This window comes from Lactuca serriola, chromosome 7 (genome assembly GCF_051521515.1).
Source record: "Lactuca serriola cultivar US96UC23 chromosome 7, Lser_US96UC23_V15, whole genome shotgun sequence".
NCBI classification, from domain to species: domain Eukaryota; kingdom Viridiplantae; phylum Streptophyta; class Magnoliopsida; order Asterales; family Asteraceae; genus Lactuca; species Lactuca serriola.
The window spans coordinates 175188101-175206243 of NC_136414.1; the positions used below are offsets into that span (position 1 = coordinate 175188101).

General features: G+C 35.2%; 2 protein-coding genes across 2 annotated transcripts; one reads left to right on the forward strand and one right to left on the reverse strand.

Annotated features, from left to right (window-relative positions):
- Window positions 1-4328: 4328 nt before the first annotated feature.
- LOC145061767 (uncharacterized) lies at window positions 4329-6856 on the reverse strand. Its single transcript, XM_079009328.1, has 6 exons — window positions 6669-6856; window positions 6521-6561; window positions 6279-6442; window positions 5706-5805; window positions 5466-5635; window positions 4329-5298 (listed from the first exon to the last, which is right to left on the reverse strand). The coding sequence occupies exons 1-6, from the start codon at window positions 6710-6712 to the stop codon at window positions 4726-4728; spliced, it is 1092 nt and encodes a 363-aa protein (XP_078865454.1). The 5' UTR covers window positions 6713-6856; the 3' UTR covers window positions 4329-4725.
- A 4195-nt stretch (window positions 6857-11051) lies between these two features.
- LOC145061014 (flocculation protein (DUF1296)) lies at window positions 11052-17657 on the forward strand. The gene is made up of 10 exons (XM_079008376.1): window positions 11052-11499; window positions 13644-13687; window positions 13783-13885; window positions 13995-14468; window positions 14794-14964; window positions 15152-15515; window positions 15603-15915; window positions 16002-16133; window positions 16238-16726; window positions 16806-17657. The coding sequence occupies exons 1-10, from the start codon at window positions 11343-11345 to the stop codon at window positions 17112-17114; spliced, it is 2556 nt and encodes an 851-aa protein (XP_078864502.1). The 5' UTR covers window positions 11052-11342; the 3' UTR covers window positions 17115-17657.
- The last annotated feature ends 486 nt before the right edge of the window (window positions 17658-18143 follow it).

An 18143-nucleotide genomic window follows, 5' to 3' on the forward strand; every position in this document is an offset into this window, starting at 1 on the left:
TGCACCATCGATTGTTTTTCGACAAAGAGTTAGTATTATTTTTTATTCAAAACATAATCAACATAATGTATTGTAATTGTTTTGTTACAATAATAGTTCATTTACCTTGTAGATATATAGATCTAAGACTTTTGATATGAGTCTCTGTGATAGTTTTCTATACGTTAATATCCAAAATTTGTAAAGTTTTTTTTTTCGCTCTTATTACCTGTAATGGCAATTCCATGTCATATTAAATCAAAGTTTGCACAAAAAAAAGCCTCTTAAGTTTACAAAACTTTTGATCTCTTATCCTAAGTTTTTTTTTTTTTTTTTTGTAAAAAATGTATTTATATGTTTAGTAAAAATTTCGTGTATAAATATGTTTTTTTGTATGAATACGTATAATATGATAAAAACGTAAAAAAAAATTGCATAGTCAATGATTTTTACAAATTTAATTTAATAGTAACAATTTACTTATAAACCTGCTATTAAAAGTAACAAAGGAAAAAATAAAAAATAAAAATAAATTTAGTAAATTTTGGACATTAACAAACAAAAAATCATCCTATAGATAAAACTGACAAAAAAAAATTTCAAACCAAAAGGCTTCGTATCAAAAGCCATTAATTCGTTGTTTCACATTAATATAATTTTAGCTATCACATCGTACACTTATTAATTTTCTTGCTTCCTATTTCGCAAAATCCACTGTTATAAAGGTGATTATATCATGGACATATACTATTAATCACATTAAAAGTGAAAGACCCAAAATAACAAATAATGAAACAATTCATATATTGACATGCTAATTTCAAAATTTATGTCTTGTTATTCCTATCATCTTGTGGTTTCATGATGATCCACAAGAAAGGTGACATAATTCAAACTCGTTATTTCTTTCTTCTTATTATATTGTAAGGGGGAGCAAAACCCTCTAGTTTCATTTTTAGAGACATAATTCCATTTGGTGGCATATTACTAAAACCCTGTTTTGTCAGAATCTAGATATATAATATTGTAACAAGTACACAAAATCAAGAGATGTATTAAGGAAAAAAAAAGTACGACGATTATCTTAGCCATTAACAAAAATACTTTAGATATAAATCAATGGTTTTTATAATAAACATTTTGACTCCTACTTTACACATAGTCTCTTTTCCATGCTCTCCAGGTGTATACATATTTTGCTTAATCATCCATAAGATTTCTCCATTTGAGCCACGTGTTAAAAATTGGCTAGTCATTTACTTGATCATCTTATATGTTGATAAATAATCTGTGAAGATAGATATAAAAAAAACATATCACTGAATGTGAGGTTTAATCGAAATGTGGAGAGCTTGGTTGTTTCACAAAATTCTCCGTTTCTTTTTTCAAATTTTCGGATGCGTTCTTGTGTTGTTTCCCACATTTTCAGAATAAAAATGATGGAAATGAAATTCAATATTTTCTCTTTTCTCTTCACTTTAATACGAAACAAACAAGAAAAATAAAAATAACTTAGTTTCCCACCTTATGTCTTCACTGTTTTGACCGCAATTCACGTGGACTCGTCCAAAAAAAAATCACCGTGAGGACAAAACCATAAGAATTGTCTCTGTGGTTAAAATTTGTCATTTTTGTCTAAAAATATTTAGACTAGTCTAAAAATATTTAGACTAACATTTGGTCTAAAGTTTTTATTTTATTGTGAGTTTAATCCAATTTCGTTTTCAATTTTTATAAAATGATAGATCTTATACTTCATATGTTCGTTTTTTAATTTGTTTTTATTTATTTTACAGTTTTCTTAAATAAAAATAAAACAAAAGAGAATATATAAAATAAACTATACCCCACCCCCAAGACACCCCTTCAATCTTGGGTCTCTCTTTTTTCTCTCTACTCTCTACTGTTCACGAAAAACCACATGTGACACCGTTGGAAACCGCCGCCATTGTCGGAGAATCAGAATGTTGTCACCACCACTACCTTGAAAACGAGGTGGCGCCACCAACTGTTGGACGCTAAAGAATCAGAACACCACCACCAACTGCTAGGGTCTCTCTTCCTCAGCAAACCCTTCGTCGAATTTCAGGCGAACAACACCATATTCACGTCACCTTCACAGGCGAACATATCTAAACTGAGAACCAACGAACGGAACGGATCAACACCACCACCGAAGTCCAGCAAACACAAGTTTGGAGAGGCGACGACAACACATCGATTCTGACGACGACGTACAGTAGTAACGATCGACATGTCGCTTCATCTTTCTCTTTCGATTCCGACGATGATTTAGATGAGATTAGGAGCAGCGGGTGGTTGGGGCAACATTTTAATTTTTCAACGACCCTAAACCTAGCTTCGTCAATCTTATACGACTCATCCCTCCATTCTGACGACGTTCTCATAGTAACCTTAACCCTAGCTCTGATTTTGTATCTTGTAGCTCGTAGTCGTCATCAGAGAAGGATAGAGATGAAGTTCGATGTCGCCGGAGCTACAACAAACCCAAAAGTTGCCGCCATCTTCAGATCTAGCTCGACAGGGGCGGAGGATTGTTAGGGCCAGGAGGGGTTGTGCCCCCCCCCCCCCCCCCCCTTTTTTATTAGAAATAGTCCATGTACTTTGATTTTATACATATTAGACCCAAAAATATAAAATTTTGGCTTTGGCCCCCCCTGTTTACCAATTTTTATACACATTATATTTTCAGCCCCCAAAAATATATGTTGAAGCTTCGCCACTGTAGCTCGAGGTCGTCGGAACCTCCATCTTCAAATCGAGAAAGATGATCGTTAGAGCCACAACAAATCATTTGAACACCTTTTTCTCCTAACAGTAGAAAAGATTGGTATAAGCAATTCTGCAGTTGTGTTCCGACGAAAAGGGTGGTGCCAACCGTTAGGGCTGTCAAATCGGGCAGTCGTGACGTGTTTTTGTCTGACACGACACGACACCATAAGGTTTTGTATAACACAAACACGACACGACACGATGTCGTGTTTTCTTTCATTAACACGAAAACGAACCAATTAAAACACGACAACACGACACGACAAATATAATATTACATAACTATTAGTGTATTTCGTTCATACTTAGAGATATATAACACGACAAAAACGACAAACACGAAAAACACGACAACCACATGCTTAATCGTGCCAATTTCATGTCGATTTATGAACACGAACACGACACGACACGAAATCGTGTTTTTTAATCTTGACACGAAAACGACACGAACACGAATTTTAATTTTGATTTTGTCCCGATTTCGTTTCGTTTCGTGTATTTTTGTCGTGTCATAAATTGACACCCCTACCAACCGTCTGTTCACTTCCGATGGACAATGAAGACGGAGAGAGAGATGGGTGGGGATAAATATTTATTTTTTGTTTTACTTTTAATTAGAAAAATATTAAAGTAAATAGAAGAAATAGAAAATATAAATATAAAAGGCAGAATCATCATTTTATAAAAAAATCAAAACAAATTGTGCCAAACTCACAGCAAAATAAAAACTTTTGACATTTAATGCTAGTCGAAACCTTCTTAGACCAAAATCACAATTTGCAACTAACTATAGAGACCATTCTTGAAGTTTTGTCCACCATCAATTAGTTAGAGAAAAGAAATAAATTTGTGTTATACAATTAATATTCAACCTTCATTATACACAAATTGATTAATAATGTCAGACAATAAAATATCATTGAATTCGTTTTCCACTTACACATACAATAAAATTAAGAAGAAAATGGTACATTTTATAATCAATAACAATACATTTGGTCACCAACTAGCCACAAAGGATCCGATCGCCTTCCTTGAAAATGTCAATTCCTCGTCCACATTTCACAGGTGTCAAGTGCATGTTAGCTTAAGTCATAAACAGCTAATTAACTTCTTCTTTTTTACAACAAAACTATTGTGAAAGTACCATGGTAAGCCACTAGAACGTTTTTTATTCACAAAATACCATTAAAATAATATATATTTAATGAACAAAACATTCAAGTTGCTCACCTTATAATAGTACTTTTTAAAAACAATGGTGTCCAGTAGAAATAAAACAAATAGTTAACAAAACAAAAGCAGAATAATTTGGTTTAGGGTGTAAAGCATGTTGTACTTACCAATATATGTTGTTACTTTTTAACTTAATTAACTTAATGAGGACCCAACTTAATCCAATAAGCTATACATAGATTCCTTGTGACTTAATGGACATAATATGAACAACACTTAATCTTATAGGGGCTATATACGGGATGTTTCTTTATAGCTTAATGTCTTAATGAAAAATTAACTTCTTAATAAAGAAACCCAAGGAGAAAAAGACTAAATTGCCCTTAATTTTGCTTTCCATCTCCCCAAGTGTTGTTTATATAAATCATTTATCCAAACAACACTTAATGAAAAAAAGGCAAGGCCTAGGGTTGGAGATGTCTTCCATGATGATGATGATGATGATGATAGTATGTGTTATGTATGTATGCCCTACAAAGTGTGTCCTTAAAACATACATCATATCTAAGAACGATAATCTCTTACAAAAAAGTACACACATAAATTCTGCCTTTTGTCTATCTATTAACTAAATGCAAATCCAACTCTGGTTCTCTAATGCTGATCTTCTAGTGTCTTGTTGCTGTAAAGGGTATTAATGTCTATTCAACTCTGTGAACCAAAAGTTGAGTGATATGATATGATATCCAGGTGAAGCTAAAGATATGGTGGTGTCTACCTGCCACCATAAGGGTGGTAACGACTGCCACCACCACTATAACCTGCCCTACCACCATATGGCCCACCTGCACCACCATAACCTGAACCTGCACCTGACTCATAACTACCACCACTACCCCCTGCCCCCCCACCATACCCCCCATACCCTCCACCACCACCACCACCACCACGACCATACCCACCTAACCCACCACCATATCCACCACCAAACCCTCCACCACTGAATGAACTAAACCGACTAGAGTAACCGAGTGGCGGCTCACCACCACCACCACCGCCTCTATAACCACCATAATCACCGCCAAATTCACCATAACGACTACCAAATTCACTTGCACCAGGTCCATATGGCCCATAGTCACCATACCTAGTTGGAAGTGCACCGTAAGACCTATAAGAAGGTGGACCATAACCACCACCACCACCACCTCCTACACCACCATAGCCACCATAAGAATCATCAAATCCATCAAAACTATCAGTGTATCCACGTCCCCTAGGTTCCCTAGTGTATGAATTAGGTGCAGGGTTTGAGGGTTTCTTTGGTTCAGCCTTCTTGATCTCAACCTACACCAAATAAACATGTTAACCTTTTCCTTTTTCTCCATATAAAACTATTTATAAACCAAACCCATGGACATATGGACATCCATCTCTAGCCAAAAAAATAATAATAATAAGGTGTCTTTTTTCTACATCTAATAGGCTTATAGAAGATGTTTAATATAACTTACCTGTGTGCCATTCATATCAATCATATTTCCATTGACAAGAATTTCATCAACGGTTTGTTCACTATCAAATACAATAAATCCAAACCCTCGTGAACGTTTTGTCACATGATCTCGGATAATCTCATGCTCAACTATTGTTCCATGTTTTGAGAAGAAGTCTTTAAGCTCATCTGGACACAAAGGAATGGCAAGAATCAGATAATTAGAGCTTTTATATATTCAAGATTTTCACATGCTAACCTTCTGTAACTGATGTGGGGATCCCACCAACAAATATCTTTTTTGTTTTATAATCCCTAGAATCACCAGAGCCTTTGGGAATGGTTCTCTTGATTTCCACCTATGCAAATAGACATCCAAGCAGTTAGTAACAAAATTATTAGCACTGAACTACAAACTATGTATGACTAGAGTCGATGAAATGTCTTTGAGAACACAAAGACTTTAGAAAGTAGGGAACTTGATTCGTATTTGATCTCCAAAATATTGTTAAACTGGAGAGGTCCTAAAGAAGAACATTTCAGTAACTACATGATTCAACTATTCAAGTCATAACCAATTGGGGAAAATCCACCAAGCAATAACCTAAATTTGATCAATCAATGCAACCTAATAGTTTGTAGTTCTTAGAGTATTTGTTATTTTCTAAGAAAGCAGTCTCACATTACAGATAATCTAAGTGGAGATTGAATTGCTATGTAATTTCAATGCATCTATCAGGTTCTTTCTCAAGAGAACAATGTAAACGGGAATTCAACTGTAAAAAAATGACAGGATTTACTGTTAATATGCTACAATTATGAAGTAACTCACCTGTTTTCCATTTATGACATGTGTCTCAGCAATTACAGTGTCAACGACGGAAGGATCTGCATATGTGATGAACCCAAAACCCCTCGGTCGACCAGTTTGTCGATCTTTCATGATAACCGAGTCCGTAATCTCTCCATACTTCCCGAAGTACTTAACAAAAGTGTCTATATACATGCAACCATAAAGAAATCAGATGCTGTTTCGAGAACTTACGAAAGCACGTCGTAAATGTAGCGACTAACCTATAGTAGTATCTCTCGCTAAACCTCCAATAAATATCTTCCTGTAACGAATTCATCAATCAAGATTTAGGTTCCCATTGGTAATTAGATGTAAAACCAAAGGAAAACATTAAGAGAAAACTTATGGAGTTGTATAGAGATGACGAACCCAGGACTGGCGCCGTCACCAAAGTCAGATCGCTTGGATCCCATTGAAGAGCAGTTACTGAATCAGAAATTTGGTGGTCCGATCCTTCGAAATTAGGGCACCGAAGTGAAGCTATGATTCTTATGGCGAAGCGGCGAGCGTTTTGCGGTGTAAAATAGGGTTACGGCTTTCTAAATTCGGGAGGCACCTTTTAACGTTTACTTCGGGAAAAAGTTAAGTATGTATGTCCCTAAATTTTAACTAATTTTTTTAGGCTAAATGAAGTTGGGTTTTCTCTACTAATAATAATAATAATAATAATAATAATAATAATAATAATAACTAGCAAAAAAACTTGCAGCTATGTTGTTTTTTGGGTAATACGGGAAAAATCGACAAACTTTAAAACATATGTGCTGAAAGTGTAAATCACCATGAATATGAGAGAAAGTCAACAACCTTTAAAATTAGATGTCAAAAGTGTACAACAATTAAAAGAAGAGACATTGATGGAGAAAATAAAAAAATGTTGTGGCAATAACGTGAAAGTTGCCAATGTTAGAAAATATGGTGACAAAATTCTAAAGGTGATTTTTTGTGTTTTTTATGTCAAAATGTAAAAATTTTTACTACAATGACAAAAAATGTCAAATTCATTAAAGATTTGTGGCAAAAACACTAAAATATAAAACTTTTCACTGCAATGACGAAAAGTGTCAAAGTTACTAAAAAGTTGTGGCAAAACCCTAAAAGCACAAAACTTAATCAAAACACAAAAATATAAAAGTTTTGATCTTAAGGACTAAAAGTGTCAAATTCACTAAACATTTGTGGCAAAAACCTAAAGAAATAAAAGTTACAATTGCTAACTTCCTTTAGATTTAATATATAATAATAATAATAATAATAATAATAAGTTTCGATATTTTAGTTCTAAGAAAACTAAACAAACAAGGCCTAGAAAACCGATTAAATTAAACAAATTATCCATTTTGTTTCGATAACCCTTTCTTAGTTGGTTTCACATGTTGATGTAGCTTATGTGGAGGTTGAGTCATTAAATGAGAGTTCTCTATTATTAAAATCAAAATAATAAAAGATAGTGAAATAAAACATACGAAATGCTCCAAAAATATATCTATGAATGTAATGCAATCAAGTCGTGCCCTTCAGTTTGTTGTCGAAACAATTTGAAACATTTAGACTTAAACTAGTAAGCGCAAATCTTAGTGAATTCTTCAAAATACCACATACTTGTATGAATGCTATAATACAATCATAGTCTTATACTCACTTCCGTTGCTACAATACCATTATAGTATATATTAGCATAGTTTAATTTCATACAAGTTTTATATTACCACCATAGTCTTTCATATAAGTATTGTGGTACCACCATCGTCTTTCATACAAAAATCACAAATACAATCTAGCATACTATGACAACTAATGTCCTACAATGAGAAGACTCACTTGAATCAAATAGTTGAATCGAAACTACTCGAACTCTCGAAGAATTAGCTACATAAACCACTTAAACCAAAACAGAGGTTAATCCTCAGTCTACGGCTCAAAACCTCCCATTTGACAAAAGGCCAAATTGGTCACAAATTCAATGGTCAGCTGGTAAAAGCCAACAATCAACGGTCAATGCGCTACGACCTAACTTTTGGTTGCGTGCGAGCACAAGGCAACAAAACAATCGAGAACCCAATCGTACATTCGCGTTGCAAACTATCCTTGGTCGTTTCACGATTCCTTTGACATAACCTAATTTTTTATTAAGCACTTAATCTCTACAAATCAAGCCTTGGATCTTCATGTCTGAATCTTTCTAGTGGCTTAATGGATAGATTTTCCAACTATATCCATTCCAAGGCCTATGTCTAACCCAATTTACATAAACTTATGCATGGTTAAACAAGGACACAAGTGCACACCCTTTTCTTTTTCATAAAGGTCATAAACATGTTCTCTTGCAAGCTAAGATTTTTTAGTTGCTCAAACTCCAAGAATATCCAATCAAAGTGACCACAAATAACCAAAAACCAAATGGAATTATAGATCTATGCATAAACTCCAATAAATCAAGGATCTTTGAGACTTACAGTGCAGAAGATGGGACTATAATGAGGATTCTTTAGTTGAGAATGGACACCAACACCAACTTCAACACCAAGGAACCTTATTTATTCTTCAAGCACTCCAAAATACCTTACAAATCTCTTAATTTATAGCATATAATTAGTTTCTATAACACCCGTTTTTCAGATATAAGTCTTGTGATTTAAATGTTTTGGTTTTGGGTTGTTTCCCATCACCACGACGTGGTAGGGCTTTATCCACGACACGATGGTCATTTAGTGACCACGACATGGTCATTTTCTTGCATGACATGGTGACGACTGGAGCTCAAAACCCTAGATCTCGGGCCTTGGCGTTATTTAAAGGAAGCGATGGCTAGAGTTTCTCTCACCCCCATCCTCCAACACCTCCAATTACAAAGAACCAAATCCATAGCCTTTTGTGAACATTTTGAGCTCATTTTGGTGATTTATTGCCTCTGAAGGGAGAATGAAGATCTTGTAGAGCAAAGGATCATCAAGCAAGCTCATATACATCTCTTTGTTCAAATTTTGGACCTTTGTAACTTTCCAAACCTTCATCTTTATGAGTGTTTCCTTCTAGATCTAAGTTTTTGGGACTAGTTCTCCTTGTTGGGATGATTTGAGTGGTCCATCTTGATAAAGTTTGCAACCTTATTGATGACTGCAGTCCTAAGAGTATCATATGGTTCAAATCTAGACTTCCATGTTGATTATGTGCCATGCATGGGGTTTTGAACCCACTTATCTCATTTTTTTTACCTAATTTGGTGTGTGACATGTATTGAACATGCATATTTATAAAGTTAAGATTTTATGAATCAATTGGTTGCAAATAAGCTTTCTGGAAAGTTTGAGTGGTGGACTTAATGGATTAAGGACTTAATAAGAGGGTGGATATGTCATTGTGACCACGACATGGTCAAGTGTTGACTATGGTGCGATGGACTAATCCATCGAGATCATGGTAAACCACGATGTGGCCAAGGCCTTGCCATAGTGTGATGGTCTGTAAGTTGACTCTGACTGTTGGTCGTTGACTTTTTTACCATATTGACTTTTAGTCAACTTGATAGTTTTAGATAGTAGACTGATGATATACCTTTTATTCTATAATAAATTGTGTGTAGGACCAGTCTTCCGATCGTACGAACTGTGATGTAGTATACTTTGATCGTGAGGTGAGTTTTCTCACTATACCATGCAAAATGCTATACTGTCTTTGTGACTCTGCCATGTTTGTTATGTATGTTGGGCGGAGCCCATTATGTATGTAGGGCGAGGCTCGTATTGGTATGAGGTATATTAGGAAACTCACTAAGCTTCATACTTATAGTTTTAAGTTTAGATATTTTAGGTATTTCTTATAGTACGGGGAAGAGCCATGATTAATTGCATCGCGTCAATTGGAGTTTCTACACTTCTTTTTGGTACTTTGATCTTGTTTTGGAACTACTCTTGAGACTATGATGATCTTTGATGAAATAGAATGAATGGTTTTTTTATCGTTTAAAAATGAAAATTTTTCTATGAGTACTTTTGGGGACGTTTTCGGTTTCGGGCGAAGGAGGTTGGAGAATAGGGGAAACCCTAAAAGTAAGCATCATAGTATAGAGCTCAAGGTTCGTTATCTAGGATTTTGAAGCCAACCGTCATCGCACCGTGCTCTACACCTGACTAAGTCACTATTTAATTACATGGATCGCGCCACGGGTCCTTATCATCCATATCACGACATAAGGTTTTTCCCAAAACCTTATTCTAAAAATCCTTAAGTCTTTAGCTAATCAATCATGAAAACAAGTTTTAGAGGTTTGTCTTTGGGAGAAAGGGTAATATAATGATCAATTTCCTTACTCACCATATTTTGTTGGGAATAAAAATATTGTAATGTTACAAGTTAATTAGCTTTTTAATAATAAAATATATTTGAGGAAAAAAAATATTCGAAGATTAAAATACCAATTTATTTAAATATAAATTTATTTTAACAACATAGGAACTTTAAAAAACAATTAGTCTTTTTATTAAAGCTTATAAACGTTTGATTTACCTCTTTTTTTACAAATATGGTCCGTAAATTATTTATCTTTTTACATCTAAAACAAAAAACACCTTAATCAAAAAGATGAAAATGAATATTTTGAATGGAAAAGGACGTATAAAAAGCCAAGTGTGGGCTAAAATTGTAAGGGAAGTCTTAATAAAGTAAACTTGTAGGTTAAAAAAAATAGTTAAGGGACCAAAACTGTACTTTTTCTCTAAAAAGTAACAAGAAAACATTACACTCCAACACACACAGACTTCCGTTTCGGTGTATTGTTTCCCCTCCGTTTCTCTCTCTCTAAAATAAACCAAAATTCGATCAATCCAAAAACCCTTGCCAAAGTCTTTCCCCATTATTCTTCATCCATCTTATTCACAATCAATCTAATTTTATATCAAAGGATTCAACCCCTTTTGTATGCTATCTTTTTTCTCTCCCTAATTCTTTCGGCACACAGAGATACATATGCAGAAATTGTCTCTATACATAGATACATAAACATTAGAGAGTCATTATTGTTATTTGTGTGCCAAGAAGAAAAAGATGAGTGGGGGTAGGGTTACCATTCCAAACAATGTACGGAAGACGATCCAGAACATCAAGGAGATCACAGGTAATCACAGTGAAGATGAGATATATGCAATGCTTAAAGAATGTTCCATGGATCCAAACGAGACCGCTCAGAAGCTCCTCTTACAGGGTACTCTTCCCCCTTTCTTAATTTCATGGTGGGATCTATTTTTCTTTGTTCGATTTGTGCGTTTTTATGTGCTTGTTGATTTTAGGGATTTACCTTTGCAATTGCGTGTTCTATGTGCCTGGTTTGGGATTTTTTTTTGTTTCTTATTCTCTCTTTTAACCCCTAGCGTGCTCGTTAGATTGGTTATAATTGTTCTTGAAGTTTTATCTTTTATGTATTGTTTTCATGTTTATGTATAGCTGATTGGTGCTACCTTTCGTGATCCTTGATTTACAAGCTGGGAGTTCAATGTTTTTAACAGAAATTCTCACTTTATAGTAGATAGTTTTACGGTGGTTACTCAAATAGGAGCTAGATATATGTATATTGTTATTGTTTTCTTCAATAATTTAAGCTTAAAACTTTGAAATTATAGTAATTCAATAGTGCAGAACATGTTTTTGTCATGGAAAAAACTCTTTATTCAAAGAAGGGTGGGCCAAAAGAATGGAATCCTGTGGAAATTATAAAGAGGTGAACCACTTTACAGGCAGTATGACCAAACCATCTTAACCTTGTTGCCTTAGCTATCAACCATTGCCTCCTAACTTTCTTCTATGTATCATAAACTTTTAATGCTATGTCTATATATGCATAACCAAGTTGGATTTTCTTTTTTGACTTCATGGGCTTAATGGGGACATTAGTTAATCCGGTAATTTATATATGGGTCTTTCTTTTCGACTTAATGCAGAGACTCAGACAACAACTTAATAATGAAAGTTGGGGATAACTTTTTACAAAATTTCCCTCATTTATTTTTTACTTTCATTTCCCTAAACGCACTGTCATTTTTCTCAAATATTTGTTAACTAAATTAAAAAGACAAAACTTAACAAAGACCCTGGTGTACACTATGTAATAGGAAAATCATATGTTTGCTAAAATATGTTTTTATGCTTCGTAGTCATCATTGTGGATAAATATAAAAAGATACAGCTACAACAAATACATTATTCTCAAAAGCCCATGTGAAAAAAACAAGTCAGCAAGAAATTCCAGAAGCTAGAACCACCATATTTTTCATTGTATGGAATTGTTTTTTACAACCCTTGTATATCTTCAGTAGTTCTCTAATCAAGAAAATAGACTATGTTGTTGATCATATTGATCTAAAACCAATTTGATTTTTATCAACATGTTCTTTTGGCCATAACTTGGACCTTAGTATTCTTCCATCCTTTGGTATAATAGCTGTATTAGATGTTGTTGACATTACTTATTCCAATGAGCTTTAAATTGGTGTTTCCTTTTGACTTAATGTAAAAGGCATTACTTAATGGTGAAAAGCCAGAGAAAGGAGACTCCTGTTGAGTCCTAACTGTTTACAAACTTTTCCTCATTTCTTTTCTTCTATATCCTTGAGCTTGCTACTTTGTAAACATCATTTATCCAGATAGCACTTAATGGGAAAAAAGAAACTGGGCCTTGGTAATGACATCAATTAACCTATTGGATCTTCATATGGCTTCATTCTTACGAATCTCCTACCTTTTTTTACGAATTCTTACTATTTTTATTAGGAACCTTATATAATTCACAATCATTCTCTTACCTCATTATATGTGATATGTCTACTACAAGTTATTGTTTGTAATCTTTGGCACATTTGACATAATTTAGGATCCTACTTTTCCTTTCCATTGCATTAGCCATTTTTCATATACCATTTTCATCAATTTTTTCTGGTTTCTTCTACAAACTTCTCATTTATATAGCTTCTTTTTTACTATTTAATATCTGCATATGTTCTTAATATTCTTGCAACGATGCAGGTGTTTATAGCATCCTTTTATCTTATCTTGATAGCCTTCTTTTACCTCTATTTTCATGGCAATAGTTATATAGATGCCCAGCCCACATACCCGTTAAAGGGCTGCTCAATGGACTTGTTTGGTGATTTTCATTCTATTTTTTATCCCTTAACATTTGGTTTGTAATGTGTTATATTTTGGGCATCATGTGCTTTGATTATCTTTCATTTAATTCTTAGATCTTCTATTGCATTCCAGTGTGCAACTCCAAGCACAATATGTTTTACATCAAGCTATGTCATTATATATGTATTCAAATTAGAATAACAACTTTTAACTCATTTTACACAGACCCATTTCATGAAGTTAAAAGGAAACGTGACCGAAAGAAGGAGGTAAGTTTACAATGCATGATTATATTTTTGTTAATCTAGAAATATATGTCCTGATTTTTGTAGTATATGAAAGTTAAAATGCTCTCTTTTTGCAGAATCCGAGTAAAGAATCTACAGAGCCTAGATGGAAACCTGGGATGCAGGGAAGGGGTAACAGGGGTGGCAGAGGGAACTACTCATCTCGCCACATGTCTAATGGTAATTCACCATATTAAAATGCATCTTATTTAATCTGATTTTGTTCATCATATTAATATGTTTAAAAACTAAATGTAATCTAAACAATTCTATGGTATATTATTCCCAGATGCAGGTGGTGGAAGAACAGCTCTTTCTGCGAAGGAAAACGGGATAATCAATAAAGGTGCAGAGGAAGGGGCAAATCAGTCAATTCCTCAGGGTCAGAAGAGTAAAGAGACATCCGTCGAAAGTGATAAGAAGCAATCTGAAGTGGCTTCATCTACTTCTAGTAGTAAGATGGAGGGTCAAGTGCCAAAGGTTGTTTCTGTTGAGGCAAGTAAGATCCCAGCTGTTGCCTTAGGGTCTTCTGAAAGTGGACATGTGCCAATCATGTTGACTTCCAAGAACACATCTGCATCCAAGACACCATCAGTATCACCTTCACCTTCACCAGGGGTATATTTGTCCGAAAAAGATCCTATTTTGATGCCATCACAAGATTCACGGCTGTCTGTGGGTACTATTAGACGTGAAGTTGGGAGTAAAGTAGCTGCAGTTGAACAAATTCAAGAGTCCCCTCTTGTCATCAAATCAACTGCTTGTGAGAACCCTTTTTTTTTTTTAAATAAAAATTTTATTAATCCTTTTTGTTAGGCATGAGATGACATGACATGACACAACAGGTTTCTGTTTGGGACTCAGACTGAGACTGAGTGTCAATGGGACAAACACTGCAATTTTTTTTTTGTCTCACCCAAAAAGCTCGTTTGTGCAAAAGACGTGAATGCCCTCTCCTCATCTTTGTTATTAAAAATCGCCCTAGAATGCTTGTCCACTCCAGTGTTACAAAAAGTGACCTTGAGGACAAAGAAGTTATTTTGATTTGATGTAAATTAATTGTATATATGAATGGTTAAACATGACAGCTGGCTCTGAGCAAGGGAAGGTGGGACCCGGTGAGCTTCAGGGAGTGGGGAAGAATGTGGTTCCAGAGTCTTCTTCACGACCTGGATCATCTTCTCATGTCTCCTTTCCCATTTCCAGGCCTTCATCAAATTATAATAATAGGATGCAACAAGCAATTGGACCTCAAAAAGGTATCAAGACACCGAAACCTTAACTTTCAACTGAATGCTTTTATTAGAAGTGAAAAGAGTAGAACTTAATGATTGCAGAGGTGTAAACCTAGCCACCTTTTGTTTGTACATGTCAGCCACAACACCCCTTGCCTCCCAAAACAAATTATAATAATAATGAACATGTTTGTGATTTCTTTTCCTACAGTTGGTCCTAGCATGGAATGGAAACCGAAACCAATTGGTCAAAGTCAAGGGTCAATTAAGGTGCCTGTGGCTGTGGTTCCAGTTGAAGCTCATACTCCAACAACAGTTTCTTCTGCATCCTCCACTAATCTTGATTCAAAGGAGGATGAACTTGAGAAGAAGCTGAAAGAGTCCCACATCTCAGATGATAAACAACATGTCATTATCCCAAATCACCTTCATGTTCCTGAAGCCGAAAAACTCGGCTTCTGTTTTGGGAGTTTTGATGCCACTTTTGGTTTTAATAAAACCTCCTCAAACTCAAATGGTCCTGTGAGTGACAAGACTTCTGATGAAACTATAGAGGAGGAGCAAATGCAATCCAGGTTTATTTTCTTTTTCTCTCCATTTCTTACTTAGGTTGTATTGCATATTGTTGGACTAGATAAAATAAATGTATTTTATTGTTTCAGAAATGAAAGTGCTGATGGAGAGGAGGATCATCTTGAACGCCCTCCTACCACATCTTCATCTAATGTACCCGAGAGTTTACCAACAGAAGGTGACATGTCATCGAATGCGGGACCCGAGTACAGAGAGCCCAAGCAAGAGACTTCTTCTTCTTCTTCACTTCCAACTCCAAGTCATCAATACCCAGTTGTTCATACATCTCCAAATCCAAACTTCAGTTTTGGGTTCATGCCACCAATGATTGGAAGCCAAGTTACATCTTTTGAAAACACTGAGTCTCAGGCACGCGATGCTTCTCATGTCCCAAGCTTTGTAGTAAGACCCTACCACCCTTTTTTATTTATTTATAATCCATTAATTAATTAAATAAAAAATGATGTATTTGAGAAAATTACTTACAGGTTCAGCAACCGTTTGATCCAGCAAGCTATTATGCTCACTTTTATCGTGAGAGTGATGGACGCATGTCACCTTTCCACTCAACCACAAAGTACAACGGAAATGTTCCACAACCTTCTCACTCTTCTCAAGAGGTTTGTTTCTAAAATAAATGCCAACAAATTCATTAACCAAGTTGTACAAGATGAATTGAATTTGCCAATTTATGTCTCTGTTTACTAATTAATTGAAACCACAGGTTGGGAACTCACTAATGTTATCCACCACCAGTCCAACACCAACAGCCGCCACACAAACCATGCAAAGCTCCATATCCGTCACTCAACAACCATTACCTGTTTTCCGGCAGCCACCCGGGGTTCATCTACCCCATTACCCTCCAAATTACATCCCATACGGTCCATATTTCTCCCCATTTTATGTCCCTCCACCAGCTGCTATCCATCAGTTTTTAAGCAATGGGACATTCCCACAACAACCGCAGCAAGGCGGCGGCATGTATCCAGCACCACCACCAGTGGCCGCCTCTAATTCTAAATACCCGCTTCCACAGTATAAGCCCGGAAGCAATAACTCAGGACATATTGGAAGCTATGGACCATATGCTTCACCACCCCCTGCTGGTTATAACCCTGGTTCAGCTGCTGCCAATTCCACCTCTAATGAAGACCTTGGTGGGTCCCACTCCCAGTTTAAGGAAACTAATGTTTACATCACTGGCCAGCAGGTTAGTTGTATCAACTATTATGCACAATTTTTTTTTTTAAAAAAAAAGTTGGTGTAAAAATTGTATGTTTTGTTTGTAGAGTGAAGGTCCAGGTGTATGGATAGCAGGACCGGGACCCGGTCGAGACATGTCGGGTTCTTTTTATAATCTGCCTCAAGGTGGTCAAGTGGCATACACCACCCCAACACAACAACCTAGCCATGGCCACGCGGCGGCCTTTGCTAATATTTATCACCCGCCTCAACCAGTAACCACCGGTGCGGTTCACCCGCTGGCTGGTGGTGGACCGGGTAGTGTGGACATGGTGGGACCCGCAGCAGCCGCAGCTAGTGTCTATCAGCAGCAACAACCCCAACCAACTCAAATCAACTGGCCTAACAACTACTAAAGTAACAAACTTCAATCAAAACCCAAAACCAGAAAAGGTATGAATGGAATGATTATTAGGGATTTGAGTGTAAATCATCTTATATAGGAGGAAGAGAAGGTTGGAAGTTTTGATAGAAGAGAGTATGCTATTGTTGGAGGATATATATATATATATATATATATATATATATATATATATATATATATATATAAACAAAAAAAAGATGAATTCCTCTTGTAACCGATAAAGCAACCATTTTTTAAAAGGTAGAGTGATGTGGGTGGAAGTGTTTATTGGGTCTTGTCTTTTTTCTTGGGGGTATATGGTTTTTGGTCATGAGTCTGTGGTGGATGTGGATGATCTTCTATTTTCTGTTTTGAAATTTGAGGTTTTATAGGACTCATGGATTTAGGGTCTAGAGGCTTATTATTATGTTTTCTTGCTTGTTTTTTTTACCCTTTTGGTGGTGTTGCATGTAAAGTGAATTTTGATAGCAAGAAAAAATGTACTTCAACTGTTGTAATTGGTATTGGGTATAATCGGAAACATCATTCATAATCATTCATTTGGTATTTTCTATTTCAATGATGATATGACAGAATCTGATGTATTGTTTTTGGCATGCATTGGATTGGTTTTATGCTGATGTCAATTGTTTTGTGTCCCATCCAAATGGCAGGTTAGAATCACTATCTTGTGTAAAAGACAAAAGACATAAATGACCTTATTTTGGTATTAACCTTAGAAAGTTTCTTATTGATCAATATCGTTCTCTTCATCATTATAAATAGTTTTAACAAGTTTGTTCGACTAATCACTCATGTTATCAAATACAACGATTCATCATGCACATTTATCTAGTAGTGCATATTTCGTCTTATTATATTTCTATAAAATTGTCAATTAGTCCTTATCTTTGAAATTTTTATAGAAATTGTTTTATAAAATTATTTAATGGTCTTTATGTTTGAAGAAAATTATAAAAATAGTTCTTATGTTTGAGAAAATTACATAAATGGATCCTGTAAAGTTGTATAATGGCCCCTA